The sequence below is a fragment of the Mastigoproctus giganteus genome, chromosome 6, assembly GCF_048544385.1.
Source record: "Mastigoproctus giganteus isolate SK-2022 chromosome 6, ASM4854438v1, whole genome shotgun sequence".
In the NCBI taxonomy this organism is placed as follows: Eukaryota; Metazoa; Arthropoda; class Arachnida; order Uropygi; family Thelyphonidae; genus Mastigoproctus; species Mastigoproctus giganteus.
Genome location: NC_143580.1, coordinates 124,624,603 through 124,639,755, shown reverse-complemented (window position 1 = coordinate 124,639,755; position 15,153 = coordinate 124,624,603). Strand labels below are relative to the sequence as shown.

The 15,153-nt window shown below is 37.8% G+C and overlaps 1 protein-coding gene across 1 annotated transcript in view; it reads left to right on the top strand.

Annotated features, from left to right (window-relative positions):
- Positions 1-15,153, top strand: part of LOC150084558 (potassium voltage-gated channel protein eag-like) — a 470,795-nt gene that overhangs the window by 355,074 nt on the left and 100,568 nt on the right. The window contains exon 7 of the mRNA XM_090376286.1: positions 8,055-8,254. Coding sequence (XP_090232412.1) covers positions 8,055-8,254 — 200 coding nt within the window. The remainder of the gene's footprint in view (positions 1-8,054; positions 8,255-15,153) is intronic.

The following is a 15,153-nucleotide window of genomic DNA, read 5'->3' as shown; positions in this document are numbered from 1 at the left end:
TGAGGCTCGTGGCAGAGAAGAAAAATGCGTGAGATGAATATAAATTAATTAGTTGACACAGAAGCCTATGGCAGCTATAAGCTGGTCTGTAATCAAGTCACAAAGGAGGTTAGGCAAGCAAAGGCTGATTATGAGAAATCTTTCGCAAAGGATGTAAAGAAATACAACAAAGCCTTCTTTACTTATGTAAATTCTCGAAGGAAGGTGATGAATCAGATTGGTCCACTTGATATTGGTTGTTTTACATCTACATTCACACATGAGGAATTCTGTAAGGAAGGGAAGGACAGAAGTTTACTAAACTCTTACAGGGAGCTAAAAGATTTTGTAGTAACCGAGAGTAAAGTGGAGGAGAAATTGTTGAAGTTAAACATAAAAAAGGCACCTGGGGCTGACGGAATCTATCCAGTTATATTGAAGGAGTCAGCGAAGGAGTAAGCAAAACCATAGCCATGATTATAAGGGCATCCTTGGACTCAGGGAAGGTCCCCTCGGACTAGAGATGTGCAAATGTTTCCCCAATTTAAAAATAGGGTTCAAAGGGTGACACAAATAATTATAGACTGTTAGTTTAACTTCTGTTCCGGGGAATATAATGGAGTCACTGTTAAAGAAGTGATGCAGGATCACCTAGACAAGACTGCAGTAATAGTTTAGACACGGCATGTTTATTAAATTTATTAAGGGGAAGTTTTGTCTGACCAATCTTATTGGATACTACGATGTGGTTACAAAGGAACTGGATACAAAATATAATTTTCATATCATATCCTTGGATTTCAGGAAACCTTTTGATACTGTTGCACATAAAATACTGCTGTACAAATTGGAGCGATATGATGACATTAAGGGCAAGTTGTTGCAGTGGATAAAGGGATGGTTGAGTGGGAGACGGCCGAAAGTGGTAATAAATGGACACTGCCCTATGGACTAATGTTATTAATGGAGTCCTCCAGGGTTCGTTGCTGGGCCCATTGTTGTTTTGTCTATTTATCAATGATATCGATGAAGGTATATCAGGCTTAATGTTCAAGTTTGCGGTGAGACAAAGATTGACAGGTTTGTTAATGACAGTAAAAACAGTATGCTACTTCAACAGGATCTAGAAAAGTTAGGCAGATGGACTGAGAAGGGGCAGCTGCCGTTGAACATTGACAAATGCAAAGTACTGCATATTTGTAGCAGTACTGAAACGTACCAACTGTGTGGTACTACACTGAGGGAGGTGGAAAATGAAAAGGACCTGGGGGTAATTGTGCAGTCAGATATGAAGGTCTCTGAGCCGTGTATGTGCGCTGCCAGGACAAGTCATGGAGTTTAGTCAATTGCATATAGGGATTTTGCTAGCAGAGACAAGGAGGTGATTATCCTTTTGTATACGGTAATCGTGAGGCCACTCCTTGAGTACTGCGTACAGGTCTGGACGCCTTGTTTTAGGAAGGATGTAGAGTTGCTACAACGAGTACAGAGAAGGGCAACAAGATTGGTGGGTGCTTTTACGAAGGGAGGCTTAAATTCTGGAATTTGCAGCATCTGGAAACTAGGCATCTGCGACGTGATCTTATTTGAGGTGTATAAGGCTTTGAATGACTTGAGCAGTCTGAATGCCGATGGGATTCTTCCGCTTACTCAGTTACGAACATGAGGGGGCCACAAATTCAAATTGAAGAAAGACAGTTGTAGCATAGATGTGCGGAGGTTTGCCTTTAGCCAGCGGGTTGTTGATTGTTGGACCAGGCTTCCATCTGGTGTTGTGGAAGTTGATAGCTTAAATAAATTTAAGGCTGAACTAGACAAACATTTGGAGTGACCAGATGGGTGAAATGGGAAGGTTTTTTCTATTTATTTTTGTTTTAGGCTGATGCTGAATAAGCTTGCTTTCTTGCATCATATGCCTCAACTAATTCTAATGCTAATGCTAACCAGTGACCCCATTATTTTCCGTGAAAGGAGTCAAGCTAACAGGTCTGTAATTATTCATGTCATCCTTTCACCTTCTTTTGTGAATTGGAGTTGCATAAATGTATCTCCACTCTACAGGGACCTATTCTGAATCCAAGGATGCTCTAATAACCATGGCTAATGCTTTGTTTTCCTCTTTTTCTGCCACATTCACCCCGATGATAGATCTCATTGATCCGGAGTTCCCTTTTTATATTTAACATCAACAATTTCTCTTCCACTTTTCTCTCTGTTATTGCTGTTTCACTCAACTCCCTGTTATAATTTTACACACTTCTGGCATCCCTTCCTTAAAGAATTCCTCGTGTTTGAACATCCCCTTCCTTATTGTGTTTGCGTTCTTTGACAGAGACTTTTCGTAAGCCACCTTAACTTGCCTATTCTTTGTGAACTGATTGTAGGCTAGTTTATATCTAATGCCGGCATTTGTATCACCCGATAATTTATATAATTTTCATACATTTTTCTTCTCTGACACAAATCTCCTTAGTTTATGTGCTATCCTTTTAGGTTTAAGTCTTGAACGGTATCTCTTAATTGACATGAAAACGTAGTAGCTTCTTCAATTAAAATCCTGAATGCTTCTCACTTAGAATTTTTTAAAAAGTTACTAACGTCTTCAATTCGTTCTCCCGCATAGAATTTGATTGTCTCAGGTCATTGTAGTCACCTTTACGAAGGCAAAAGCCCTTCCCTTTGCTCTTGACAATAGTTATTTCTTTAAATAAATCCCACATCAGTAGGCTGTGTTTACTTCCTCCTAGTGCCACCTATATATCCAAGAATAAATTTAAACTATTTTTGCTCTTAATTTTTTGGTTTATCTTCAATAAAGGTCCACATCTGAAACTGAAAATTAGAATATTTACACTTGTAATTCTGAAAGAATTCTGTTTATACTCGGAATAGAATAGATCCGGTCTTTGTAACCTTCCAGTATAAAAATTTAAAAAATGCTCGATTTCTGTTACTCATACTCATAATTTTTAAGTTTACCCAAAACCAAAAATGAAACTTGCTTCCTTCAGATGATTTTTAAAATTATGGTTAAAAAGTTGTGGATAGAATAATTACTCTCATTAATTTATCCGAATAAATTTTGATATATTATGTTTTTTTTTATAGTAATATTTTGGAATAATTTTAGACTCCATTTCTTTTGCGGAAATCAATTAAAAGAAGTTTCCATTCGTATTTTAGGACAGCTATATGGCAAAAGTGTTAATAACTTCGATATATATATATATCGAAGTTATTAATAAGAGAACTTTTAAATTATACAAGGTACGTTTTTTTAAAATTTGAAAGCCTTGAATGTCTTTCCTGTGGAAGATTAATAGATTTCCAGATTATAAATACATTGAATAATGTCAGATAACGTTTTCATACTGAAATGCACCCCCCCCCCACACACACACTTCTACATACACACATAATCCACTAGGTTACGGAGAATTAACGCTTGATGGAAAAAAATCACAAGTTATTCAGTGTCGACTGTCATCAATTATTGGACTGGTTTAGATATTATAAACCTCTTGTCTTGATTAAAGTAGCAAGTTTCATTGTCCTTTTACACGTGAACTTATGTATTTGTAACAAGCGACTCGGAATTTTGCCATCTTTATGGTATAATAGTAGAAAAATCTGGCAAAGTTCCAGTTCTTACGAACATCCTTGCGCACTGTAGAAACGCATGTTCCCGAAGTTCGCAAATGGAGTATCACTACACACATTCAGTAGCTGCAATGGTAATACCATTAATGAATCTACTACTGCTGATGCTGCACTTTACATTTCTCTCAGCGATAAATTAAAGGCCGCCACATTTAAAATGTTCCTGCATTGTTATTGTATTGTTTTAAAGAAACACTTAAGAAATAAGCTCTTATCTTAGCCAGGTGACATTTTATTAAATTTACAGTATTTAAGGCTACTTAAACTAAAGAAAAGAATAGTGCGGAATGAAACATGCTTCATTACCAATGGCAATCTGCAACTTCTTCTGGGATTAAAGTGGTGGTATTATGATTTTCATCCAATCCGACTTCCTTAACTCAGTAAATAATTAACATTTTTGCCAAAGTTAAGCATCGGCATGCGCTTTGTCAAAAACAAGTAACAGAAAATTTTATTACGTTATCTTAAAAAGAACTCCACCCATGACCATTTTAGGTACGTTAGCATATATGGCTAAAGAGCCTACTGTATTTGTCTTCACCATGTCCGTCCGCCCTGTCAATAACTGGACTCCTGGTATATGGATTTTCATAAAATTGTATATTTGTCTTTCTTAGAAAGATTTGTTAGCCAACCTAAAGTTCATTAAATTCGGACCAATAGAAATCCAGCAATTATTTCCTTCGCGTCTGTCCGTGTGTAATAACTTAACTCCAGTGAATGGATTTCATGAACTTTTATTCTCAAATTTTATTAAAATCGAACCAATACAAATCGAGCAAGTATTATTCCCCCCCCCACGCCTCTTACATAGGCTACTCATATATTGTTTATTTTGTAGCTGAAGCACTGCATATTATGTTTGTTGCCATGTCCCGATAGGAAGAATGAATGCGCAACATAGCGGATGAGCCGGAACGAAATGCGATTCGCGCATAAACGTCGTTGCTTTTTTATTTTTTTTAAATAATGAATTATTACTATTTACTGCTGCTCCTGAAATTTAACGCACCGCGCACATTAAGTTGTTTCCAGTAATGTGTGGTCGTTCGCAGTATCAATGAAAGTGTGGAAAATTGTTTCTAATGCTTGTAGTTTTACACAGAATGTTTTTGGTTTGAATTCCACTTAAAAGAGGTATCGATTAGGACAAATATTAAAATCTAAAAACAGGCTATACCCTACTTGAACGACAAATATTATATATATGCATTCAGTAGAATTTCTCCACTTTCTTGTCTTTCAGGTTAATATAATAAACCATATGCATGCTTTACTTATATGCATTTTCATTTATTTAAATAATATACCTTAAATAATATATTTATTTAAATGGAATGACCGCTGATTAATAGAATTATATTACGCTCTTATGTGACGCCTCCGTAGCCAGGTGGGAAGGAGCAGCAGTGCGTAGCACACGCTTCTTGATTAGACCGGAGTTCGAGCCCGTCACCACCAAATACGGAGAATGCGGAAAGGTCAGGGAATAACCACCGCATATCCCAGAGCAATATGGCCTTAGTTGCTAATGCTCCTAAAAAAAAAAAAAAAAAAAAACAAGTGCTGATTTATGTATCTTAGGTTGCTGCAGTCGACTGATCAAGCGTTAGGGCACAGAAGTACACGTGCTTTGAGTGAACATAGTTCAAGGTCGTTTGACTGCTAAATACGATCTGTCCATCGTGTGAATTGCTTTGCCTTATCCGGACGTCCTGCTGCTATAAAAAATTAATTTTATTTTAAGCTCGGACGCATACACATCCACTGTTTGTGTGCTTTCTGACTGAAATGACCATATTACAATGACTACACACAAAATTACACATTGTGTGTAGCATAATTATCGAAAGTACCGAATTAGAAGCGTAAAAGCTGTCTACACAAAAATGTTGGTCTGTTCATGTTTTGTCATCGCGCATTCACACACAACTAAGTATCCTCAGTCCAAGTTGTATCTGTCATTAGTAATTAGGTTTTTCTCAATAAAATTTTTACAAGCAATAAAAATTATTATTATTATTAACAGTAGTAGCGTAAGAGAAGTTGGTGTATCTTAGATGGTGATCCCGCAGTAATTTTGGTGTTTCTACACAAAACTGAAAGATATTTCTAAAACTAATATTCTATTAAAAAGTTTCTTGCTAGTGGTCATCCTAACTTTAATTTTTCTCATTTAATTATCATATATAACATCATCATCAAACTCTAAAGGCTTCGCCTTGTCGCTGCAACCATACATTTCTGTCTTCTGCTGAACGTTTCATTTCCTCATATCCCCTAAAGTTCATTTTCCTCATCAGGTTTTCCAGAATTTTCTTCCTTGGTCGTCCCCTTCCTTTCTTTCCCAATATTTTTCCTTCTGAGATATTCACTAAAAATTTGTTATGTCTTAGGGTGTGTCCTAAAAATTTAGATAGTCTTTTTTCCGCAGTTGTGAGTAGCTGCCGTTTTTCTTGCATGTCGTTCAAGACAGATTCGCTGGATCGTCGTTCGGTCCAGCTGATCCTCAACATCCTCTTCCAGACCCACATCTCCAAAGCCTCCAGTCTCTTGATATCTTGCTTGCATAATGTCCAGGTTTCACTTCCATACAGCAGCACACTCCAAACGAATGACTTAGCAAACTTTTTCCTGGTCTCCCTGTCGATGTGTCTGCTGGTTAGAATATTTTGCTTGTTACTGAAAGCTTGCTTGGCAAGAATGATTCTTCTCCTGATCTCTGTAGCTCACCGGTTGTCCTGGGTAATGAAATTCCCCAAATAACAAAACTGTTTTGCATTAATAACAATCAAGCCAAATCATTCATTTGGAAGTTCTCTTCCATTATTTAGAAGCGAACATATTCTACTACATCGGCCAAAAAGGGGGGGGGAGTCGATCCCAGTTTGCTCATTGTTAAAAAGTAACTGTCCAATTCGTCTTGACCTCTGTTAGGCTCTCTCTACCTCAACTGCCTTGGGTAGGAACTTATTACAATAATCACTCTAAAGTTGAACTCCGTAAGACCTAAGCTTTTGTTGCTTCCTAGAGTTTTATATTTACTACTTGTATGACCATCATATTACTTTCCACAATTTTATATTTGCAGGAGGATGATAGTGGTCATCCTAGAACATTCTTGTTGTAGTTTCACCTGCCAACACAGAAATGCCGCTCTCATTTATTCCTTATTTCGTTAAGGGCCTTAAACATCCTCCTTATCAGATCACCCTGCGGTATCTAGTATCCAGGCTCTGCAGTCCACATATTCTGAGACGTTGCTTATAGCGATAACATAGAGCTCTTAGCGCTCTCACCAATACTGCTGCCCTTCTTTGGACCCTCTAGGAGTTCTGTGCTCATTTTTCTGAGGCCTTCCCACCTGAATGCAGTGTTCCAAATGCAGTCTTTCCATCACTTCGTAATATCCTTCTCGCTAACAAACGTCTTGTAGATCTTTAATGCAACCTGTTTCTCCCTGGTTATCTGCTTGTACAATAACCCCTAAATCGTTTTCATCCAGAATTACTTATTCTTCCGATCTTTATTCTCCCCAAATGAAAAACTTGACATGTGTCGATATTAAACTTTCAAAGATCGAGATTGCGATCTTTCAGGCCATGCGTGTAACCAGACTGAGTCATTTTGATGAAGCTTAGTCCTTTCCCAATTATTTACCATCCTTTCTACCTTTAAATCATCACCATATGCATCTTTCCCTGTATACCTTCATCAGTTTTATTTGGGAAAAAAAAAAAAGGAGTTCCCCAATATTGAACGTTCAGGGATTCCGCTCATTAAAATAATCCACCCTTAAGAATGCAAAATCTAGATTCCATAAAAATCTAAATGTCCATTGACCTTGTCTCCTTTCACATCACACAGCCAGCCTGATCCACTTACGAGTAAGAACCTTACCAGTAATTTCAGCACACTCCATTTTTGTACGGTAGCCTTTATGGGTAGTGATGGGGGGGGGGGGGGGGGGGTAGATGAATATCGAAATTGTTTCCAGCATCTAAACACTATGACTTTATCATAGCAATTAACCGATTTGTAAGACAAGACCGGTTTAAATTTACAGCAAGGCTTCATTTAAAATTAAGGAATTAGCTGGGCTACATTAGGTCCATACTTAAAATATATTCCGATTTAAGCTTGTTAGCTGGCTGATTTTTGTTGTTTGCATCCGTTACTTCTATATGATATTGTTCTTAATTGATAATTTATTCATGTAGTCTTTTTTTTTTTTTTTTTTTTATTCGTTGTGCTTACTACTTCCACTGTTCCCTGAAATGGTTAGTGGGGACCGCTTTCGGCACGCCGCATGAAGAGAATGAATGAATGACTTATAATTTCAAGCGAGCGTTGAGAATGTTTCAATTAGGCTCAATATGATTGATAATATACTTTTTATGTTTCCTTTCTAGCTCTACTGTATGCAACAATATTCGGTCATGTGACCACTATCATCCAACAAATGACATCGGCAACTGCTCGCTACCACGATATGTTGAATAATGTACGTGAGTTCATGAAATTACACGAAGTCCCGAAAGCTTTGAGCGAAAGAGTGATGGATTATGTGGTGTCTACGTGGACCATGAGTAAAGGGATCGACACTAAAAAGGTAACTTTTGCCCCCTTTTTTATACACATCTCGATCATATAAAATTTGTGTTTGATGGAGTGAATGTCATATTAATAATGTGCGCGGAATATTAGCTACAGCAGTGGTTTTAAAACTTCAGTAATCATCTAAGTAGCTCCCTCCTCCTTTTCATTAAAAACATTCGTGCCTTCCCCTACAAAACAGAAGTGGTTTCATTTGGGTTGATTGCGATGGTTTGTTTGTTTTTCGGATTTTATTTGAATACGAACATAGGACTGAGTTTACAAGAAATAAAATTAACGAAACATAAAGTGGTCAATTTTTATCTTAATGTCGAAATTGTCAGTTTCGCCTTCATAGTAATATTTAATGTGACAGGTGGTATTGCTTTGTTAACACTAAATTACTACGTAAAAGTATAAATATTGTTCTCCACCGGAGGAACGGAAATAGTAATGAAATTCCAGGTACAAACACGGTAGTAACTTTTCAATAGAACTGTGGTAGACAATAAAGGTAAACCAAATGAATAGAATTAATTTAATTAAGTAAAATAAAGTAAAGTAACTTTCGAGTCCGAGGGACCCTTCATCACTTGAACATAAACGTTAGTATTAAACAAAGAATACCCGGATGTGGTCATGTAAGGCAAACAAAGCGTGAGGTCATGTGGTCATGTAAGGCAAACAAGGCGAGTGCAAGCAACAATCACTGGTTAGAACTAGATGCTTAGAACTAATTTTATTCGTACTAAATCACTGTTGTTGAAATCAGGAGTGGAAATGTCTTTTCAAAACTAATGGACCTTATTTATGTAATTCTAAGAAGACAGAACTTTCTCCCAGTAACTTTAGTATATGCGGTTGCAGTAGCTCTGAAACGAGGAGGGGAACTGAACCCACTCGCCCTTTTCCCCATTTCCAGCCCTGCTGATATTAGGTCCAGTAGTAGAAAGGGACAATCTTAGATCCGATTCTGATCTCTTTCTGTATTTTGACTTTATTAATAAGAATACGGAGAATGCTTTAGAGTCTTTTTCGATAATACGGGATAATCAGACCTCAGGCGTAGCCAAACGTCTGCCACATTATAACCACTGAAGATAAATTTTATTGAGATATCACATGGTAACTTTACAAGACTGTCTCGTCCTACTGAAATTAAGCTATCCATGTTATTCATAGCTGCATACTTTATTCAGAGATGCCCATTCGAGGATATCTAATCAATTATTACAAGGAGAGAGCAATAGAAAAATAATCCCGGAAGTTAATTTTTAATTATTGTAGACGCTGAATAGCACTCATAGCATAAAGCTTTGGCTACCTCATACTGGAAAGGATTAATACACATGGTTTGAAAGCGATTTTACCACGAATAAAATTTTAATTGCGTCTGTTTTGACATCTACTCCATTTTAGGCTCAAATTTAACCATTTAAATATCATACACGGGTGTGCAAAACTTAAGGATCAACACTATAGTAGTAGTAGTAGTAGTAGTAGTGGCATGTGATGCAAGAAAGCAAATATATGAGCTTATGCAGCATCAGCCAAAAAAAAAAAAATCACACCATTCCCTCCAAATGCCTGTCCAGTTCCTCCTTAAATTTATTCAGGCACACGGTATCACCCCGCTGAAAGGGATCGATATGGCTGTCGAGTTGTTCTCGTCTTGAGAGGCGTTATCTTGGATGGACGTACACAACTCCAGATACTGGAAGGTAACCGGTCACGCTACTGTACTGAGGTAATCCTTCCCCATGTGCATTTGTTCCGAGGTGCCATTGGCCCCGAGTTCGTGTGTAAGGATGATAACGCCACACCCCATCGCACTGCAGCTGTTGATGTGCTTTTGGAAAGTGAGGACATTGTTCGTATGGATTGGTCTGCCCGTTCCATCGATCTAAATCCTATCGAACACATATGGGACCCTCTGGGCAGACACCTAGCAGACACCAGAAAATGTTCACCAGCTGAAGATGGTGCTGACAGAGGAATGGAAGATGTTACCGCAAGAACTTATCAACAACATTGTTCTAAGTATGGACAGATGATGCAAAACCTGCATCGACATTAGGGGGTGGCCATATCTCCTACTGAGGACCACCCCTTCCCTTTGTACCATCTTTGATAGTGATGCATCTGTAACATGGCAGCCAGTGCTATATTGCCATTTTTGAATAAAGTCTCTCTGTACCGTTTTGTTTTGGTTGTTGTGTCGGTGTTGTTTCCTTCATCATTTCTGTACCTCACGAGGTTCCTTTGGTATGCTTTTCCCATATCCGGGCCACTCCCATGAGAAGCTACAGGTTAAAACCGGACTGGTCCTTAAGTTTTGCACACCAGTGTATAAATGCGCAACCATACCTATTTATGTAATATCAGACGTTCACCACTTGAAATGTGTTAGTGCTTCTCATTTCGTTACGTAATGTTCGACATGTCAAAAAAGCTGCTGGTTAAAATTTAGTACAAGGTTCTTACCCATGGATCTTTGCGACAGCAGGTCTAGCTCCTTCCACTTCTGCACATTGATTGCCTGTTAATCACAACGATTTTGAGTTAGAGTGAATGCCGTTTTGCTATCTATTTCTGTGCGAAATTTCGTTTTCCGATTTAAAACCAGCGGCCAAGGGGACAAATTTTTTCTCGATTATCCCCTTTTGGTGCTGGTTTAAAATCAGGAAGCGATTTTAAACGCCTCGTGGGTGCGAATAAATTTGTTGGATATTTTGGATATTTTTACCGTCTTTTTGATTTATTAACTTATTAAATTGTGTTGAACAAATTGTTTAATAGTTTTAGTTACATCCTAATTTTAAGTTTAGCTAGATATTTTGTAAGTTACGACATATTATTCGTATAGCTTTTATATCAGAATTTTGGCGTGAATACTATTAGCACGATATTCGCTAGTAGATTGCCTACAGTTCTTCTGCACTTCTATTATTTGTTATTTTTTTATTATTATTATTATTTTATTATTTTTTTTTTTTTTGGTTTTTAGGAGCATTAGCAACTAAGGCCATATTGCTCCGGGATATGCGGTGGTCATTCCCTGACCTTTCCACATCCTCCGTATTTGGTGGTGACGTGCTCGAACTCCGGTCTAATCAAGAAGCGTGTGCTACGCACTGCTTCTCCTTCCCACCTGGCTACGGAGGCGCCTTCTGCACTTCTAGCACGTAACTAGTAGCACAGTAGAATTGTGGGGTTTTAATTGTGATAAACAAGTAGCTCGAAGGTACTAACCACGTAATTTAGCATATATTTTTTTTTTAACCAAGAAATTTTACTTTTAGTGTGGATATGACTAATTTAAAACCTTGCTAGCGTACCAGTATAGCGTAACGTATAACTTGAACTTCACAGCGTAAGGTGTAACTTATACTTTATAGCATAATACGTATCCTTAGTATTTAGGAACCTATTAGCTTAGTGTAGTATTGTCAATTAATAAATTATATTAATTAGTTTTATTAATTTTCATTGATAATCTCAGGAGAGAACCGAAGAGTAATTCTCCTATGAATAATGGCCTAACAAAATGTGCAACTTGTACAATGATTGCGGAAATTTCTGAAATAGGACATGATACAGCCAAGGGAGGATGTCTTTGTTTATGTTCGGTGCAAAAAGTGTCAAGAAATTAGGCGACAACTCAACATTCTGATGGGAGTTTATGAGAGCTTGAAGAGTAAGCAGATGCCCTCGAAGCTATTAAAATGGGGCCCATCAAGCTCTCAGCTGCCCAACTCGACACCTGAGCATCAAACAACACAGCGGTAGTTTCCAAAGTAGAATGCACTGGTCCACAGGAGGTAGTTATTGTCGGTGACTGTATTGCCATGGAAACTGGAAATGTATTGTGCAAAAGGATAGGTGGAATAGGACCAGGGTATGTCTGCCAGGAGCAAAGGTAGATGACGTTGTATAGCAGATATCTTTAAAGGGCAAAAAAGTGATAGTGTTGTATACATTGACACTAATGATATTAAGAGTAGGAGATCTGAGAACTTACTTAATAAGTACATGACAATGTTGACAAATGTCACGAGTTAGAACTGAATTTGAAAGTGTCTGCAATTCTACCTAGACACGATAGGCGAGAGTACATGTTCAGAGCCCTGTCAATCAATTCGACCCGGTAGAGAATGTGCAAGGCTTAAGAAGCGAATTTTTCGGAGCATGGTCTGTGCTTGTTAACAGGAGAACTGTTTTTAGAGGGATGGCATTCACTTAAAAGGGGTGCAAGAATATAAGCTGATGCTGTGGAGGCAGTGTTTTAGGTGGTTCGGAAAACTGCTAGTTTTTGGGGATACACAGACTAGTATTAAACAATAGCGGCATCAGAGGTTAAATCTTGCACTTTTCTTCTGTTGGAACATGCAAGAACTGAAAAGCAAGGTGCTGGGGATTTCAGTTCCTGCATTGGGTCATCATGGAACAAGTAAAATGGGCGCTGATAGGGTAACTAAGGCTAAGAACATGTGCATGTATACTTGCATGTACACTAATGCCAGTAGCATTGTAAATAAATTTGATGAATTTTAAATACAGATTAAGTCATCAAATGCAGACATCATAGGAATAGCAGAGACATGTCATTCTGACATAAGTGCTGCTGAATTTGAATATGGGAAGCACAAAGTATATAGGAACTACAGATAGGACAGAAATAGTGGGGAGCATGCTCTTAGTTAAGAAGCATATTAAATCTAAGGCAGTATATCCAGCCGACATGGGTGACTAGTGCAATGTTGAGTCGGTTTGTTACGACATAAGCACTGGGAAAACAAAAATGACCGTAGGAGTGTGCTATGGGCCTAATGATTGTGACGAATATACCAAACAGCTATACAGAGAAATAGAGTGGGCCAGTAAATCAGAATGTCTTCTAATGGGGGATTTTAACTCTCTAGACATTGACTGGAATTTGTGGGCTGGTAAGCGTGTCTACACTTGCAAGAATTTGTGTGTCTTGCAAGTGTAGGCATACACTTGCAAGACTTTGTAGATTTCTTGGATGACTGTTTTCTACAGCAGCATGTTAGAGCGGCGACAAGAGGAAGAAATACTTTCGATCTGGTTATTAGCACGATTATTCATGCATTAAAAATCAACAGATAAAGGACCCACTGGGTGGCAGTGATAACAGTGTACTAATATGTAATTTAATTAGAGACTGTGAAGGGTAAAGGGAAAGACTTTTGCTTTCGTAAGGATGACTACAGTGGTCTCAACAGTTTTTAAATTCTATGCATTGGGACCACCTGATAATGTTACCAACCGCAAATTCTAAATAGGTGGCATTCAGGGAAGTAATCCAATACTGTTGAAGGCTTAGACCTAAATGGATGTCCTGATAAGATGAACTGATAAGACTTGGGGTAGTGAAGAAAAATGCATGGGATGCATATGAATTATAAAGTGATACAGAAGCCTATGGTTTACAAATTAGCCCGTAATTAAGTCACAAAGGAGGTTAAGCAAGCTAAGGCAGATTACACTGGTAGGGAAAAAAAACAAACATTTTTTTTAGGATGATTCTTGTAGATTTGACGTTACTGAATTCAGGTATGGACACCATATTGCTGTAACACCCACCAGTTTTAAGGGAGAAGGGATTAAAGTCAAAAACAAAGTTTCTAGTAAAAAATATTTCATATGTTTGAAGAAAATATTACATACAATACAATTGAACAAAGAAAATTTTTAAAAAATGTTTAGTTGATAACATAACACTTATTTTGTAGTTTGTCTTTTATAATCATCCATTAGTGTCACCCACACAATATTCCAACAGTAGTCTGCCAACATATTTGGACTCCATTTTCCCTGGTATCTTTTTTCCACTTGAGAAATATATCGGCGAAACCTTTCATCGGAGACAGCTCCAAAGTTGTGAGGAAAAATGTCTAAATGGGAATGTAGGAAATGAAGCTTTGACAACATGTTTCATCCCAACTCTCTGTATGCTAAAATTAGTTCATCCACAATTTCACTGTAATTTTGCGATTTCTCATTGCCTAAAAATTTCCGACAGCTGTTTTCGATACCTTCCTAGCTCTTATTTCTGTAGCATTTAATTTTTCAGTGTTTTTGACTTATCCACTAAAGAAGGATGTGCTACATTTTCTGGCCTGGTGTAATTTCTGAACGGTCTGGCCATTTTTTATTCTGTAGTGGAATCCTTCGCTCGGCTACCCCACTCTCATAAAAAAACAGCAGTATTTAGTGTACCCCCCCCCCTTTCAACCCATTCGGCAGAGCTGACTGCGGATACATTAAATACCTGTGGATACACAGGTATTTAGTGTTACCTAAATATACTAAATACCAAGGTGGATACACTAAATACCTGTACACAGTACGTGAGTACTATATACAGGTCTGGGGGCCTTATTTTAGGAGGGAAGTAATCTGCTGGAACAGGTGTAGAGAATTATAACCAGATTGGAAGGGAACAGATTGGAAGGGTGCTCTTAGCAAAAAAAGGCTTCAGTTCTGCAAATTGCAACGTCTGGAGATTAGGTATCTGCTGGGAAGATCTGACTGAAGTGCTTAAGATTTTGAATGGATTGAGTAAGCTAAATGTTGATGGCATTCTTCCTCTTTCTGAGACCACAGATGAGGGGCATAAATTCAAGTTGAGTAAGGAGGGTTGCAGGATATATGTGTGGAAGTTTACCTTCAGCCAGCGTGTGGTAGATTGTTGGAACAGGCTTCCATATGTTGTTGTTGAAGTGGATAGGGTGACATTCAAGGTAGAACTAGACAAATTCTTGGAAGATACGGATGAGTGAACGGTGTAAGTTTTTTTTTTTTTTTTTTTTTTTTTGTTTTGGCTGATGTAAGCTTGCTTTCTTGCATCATTTGCTAACACTGGTACCAATAATGTAGGTATGCTGTGTG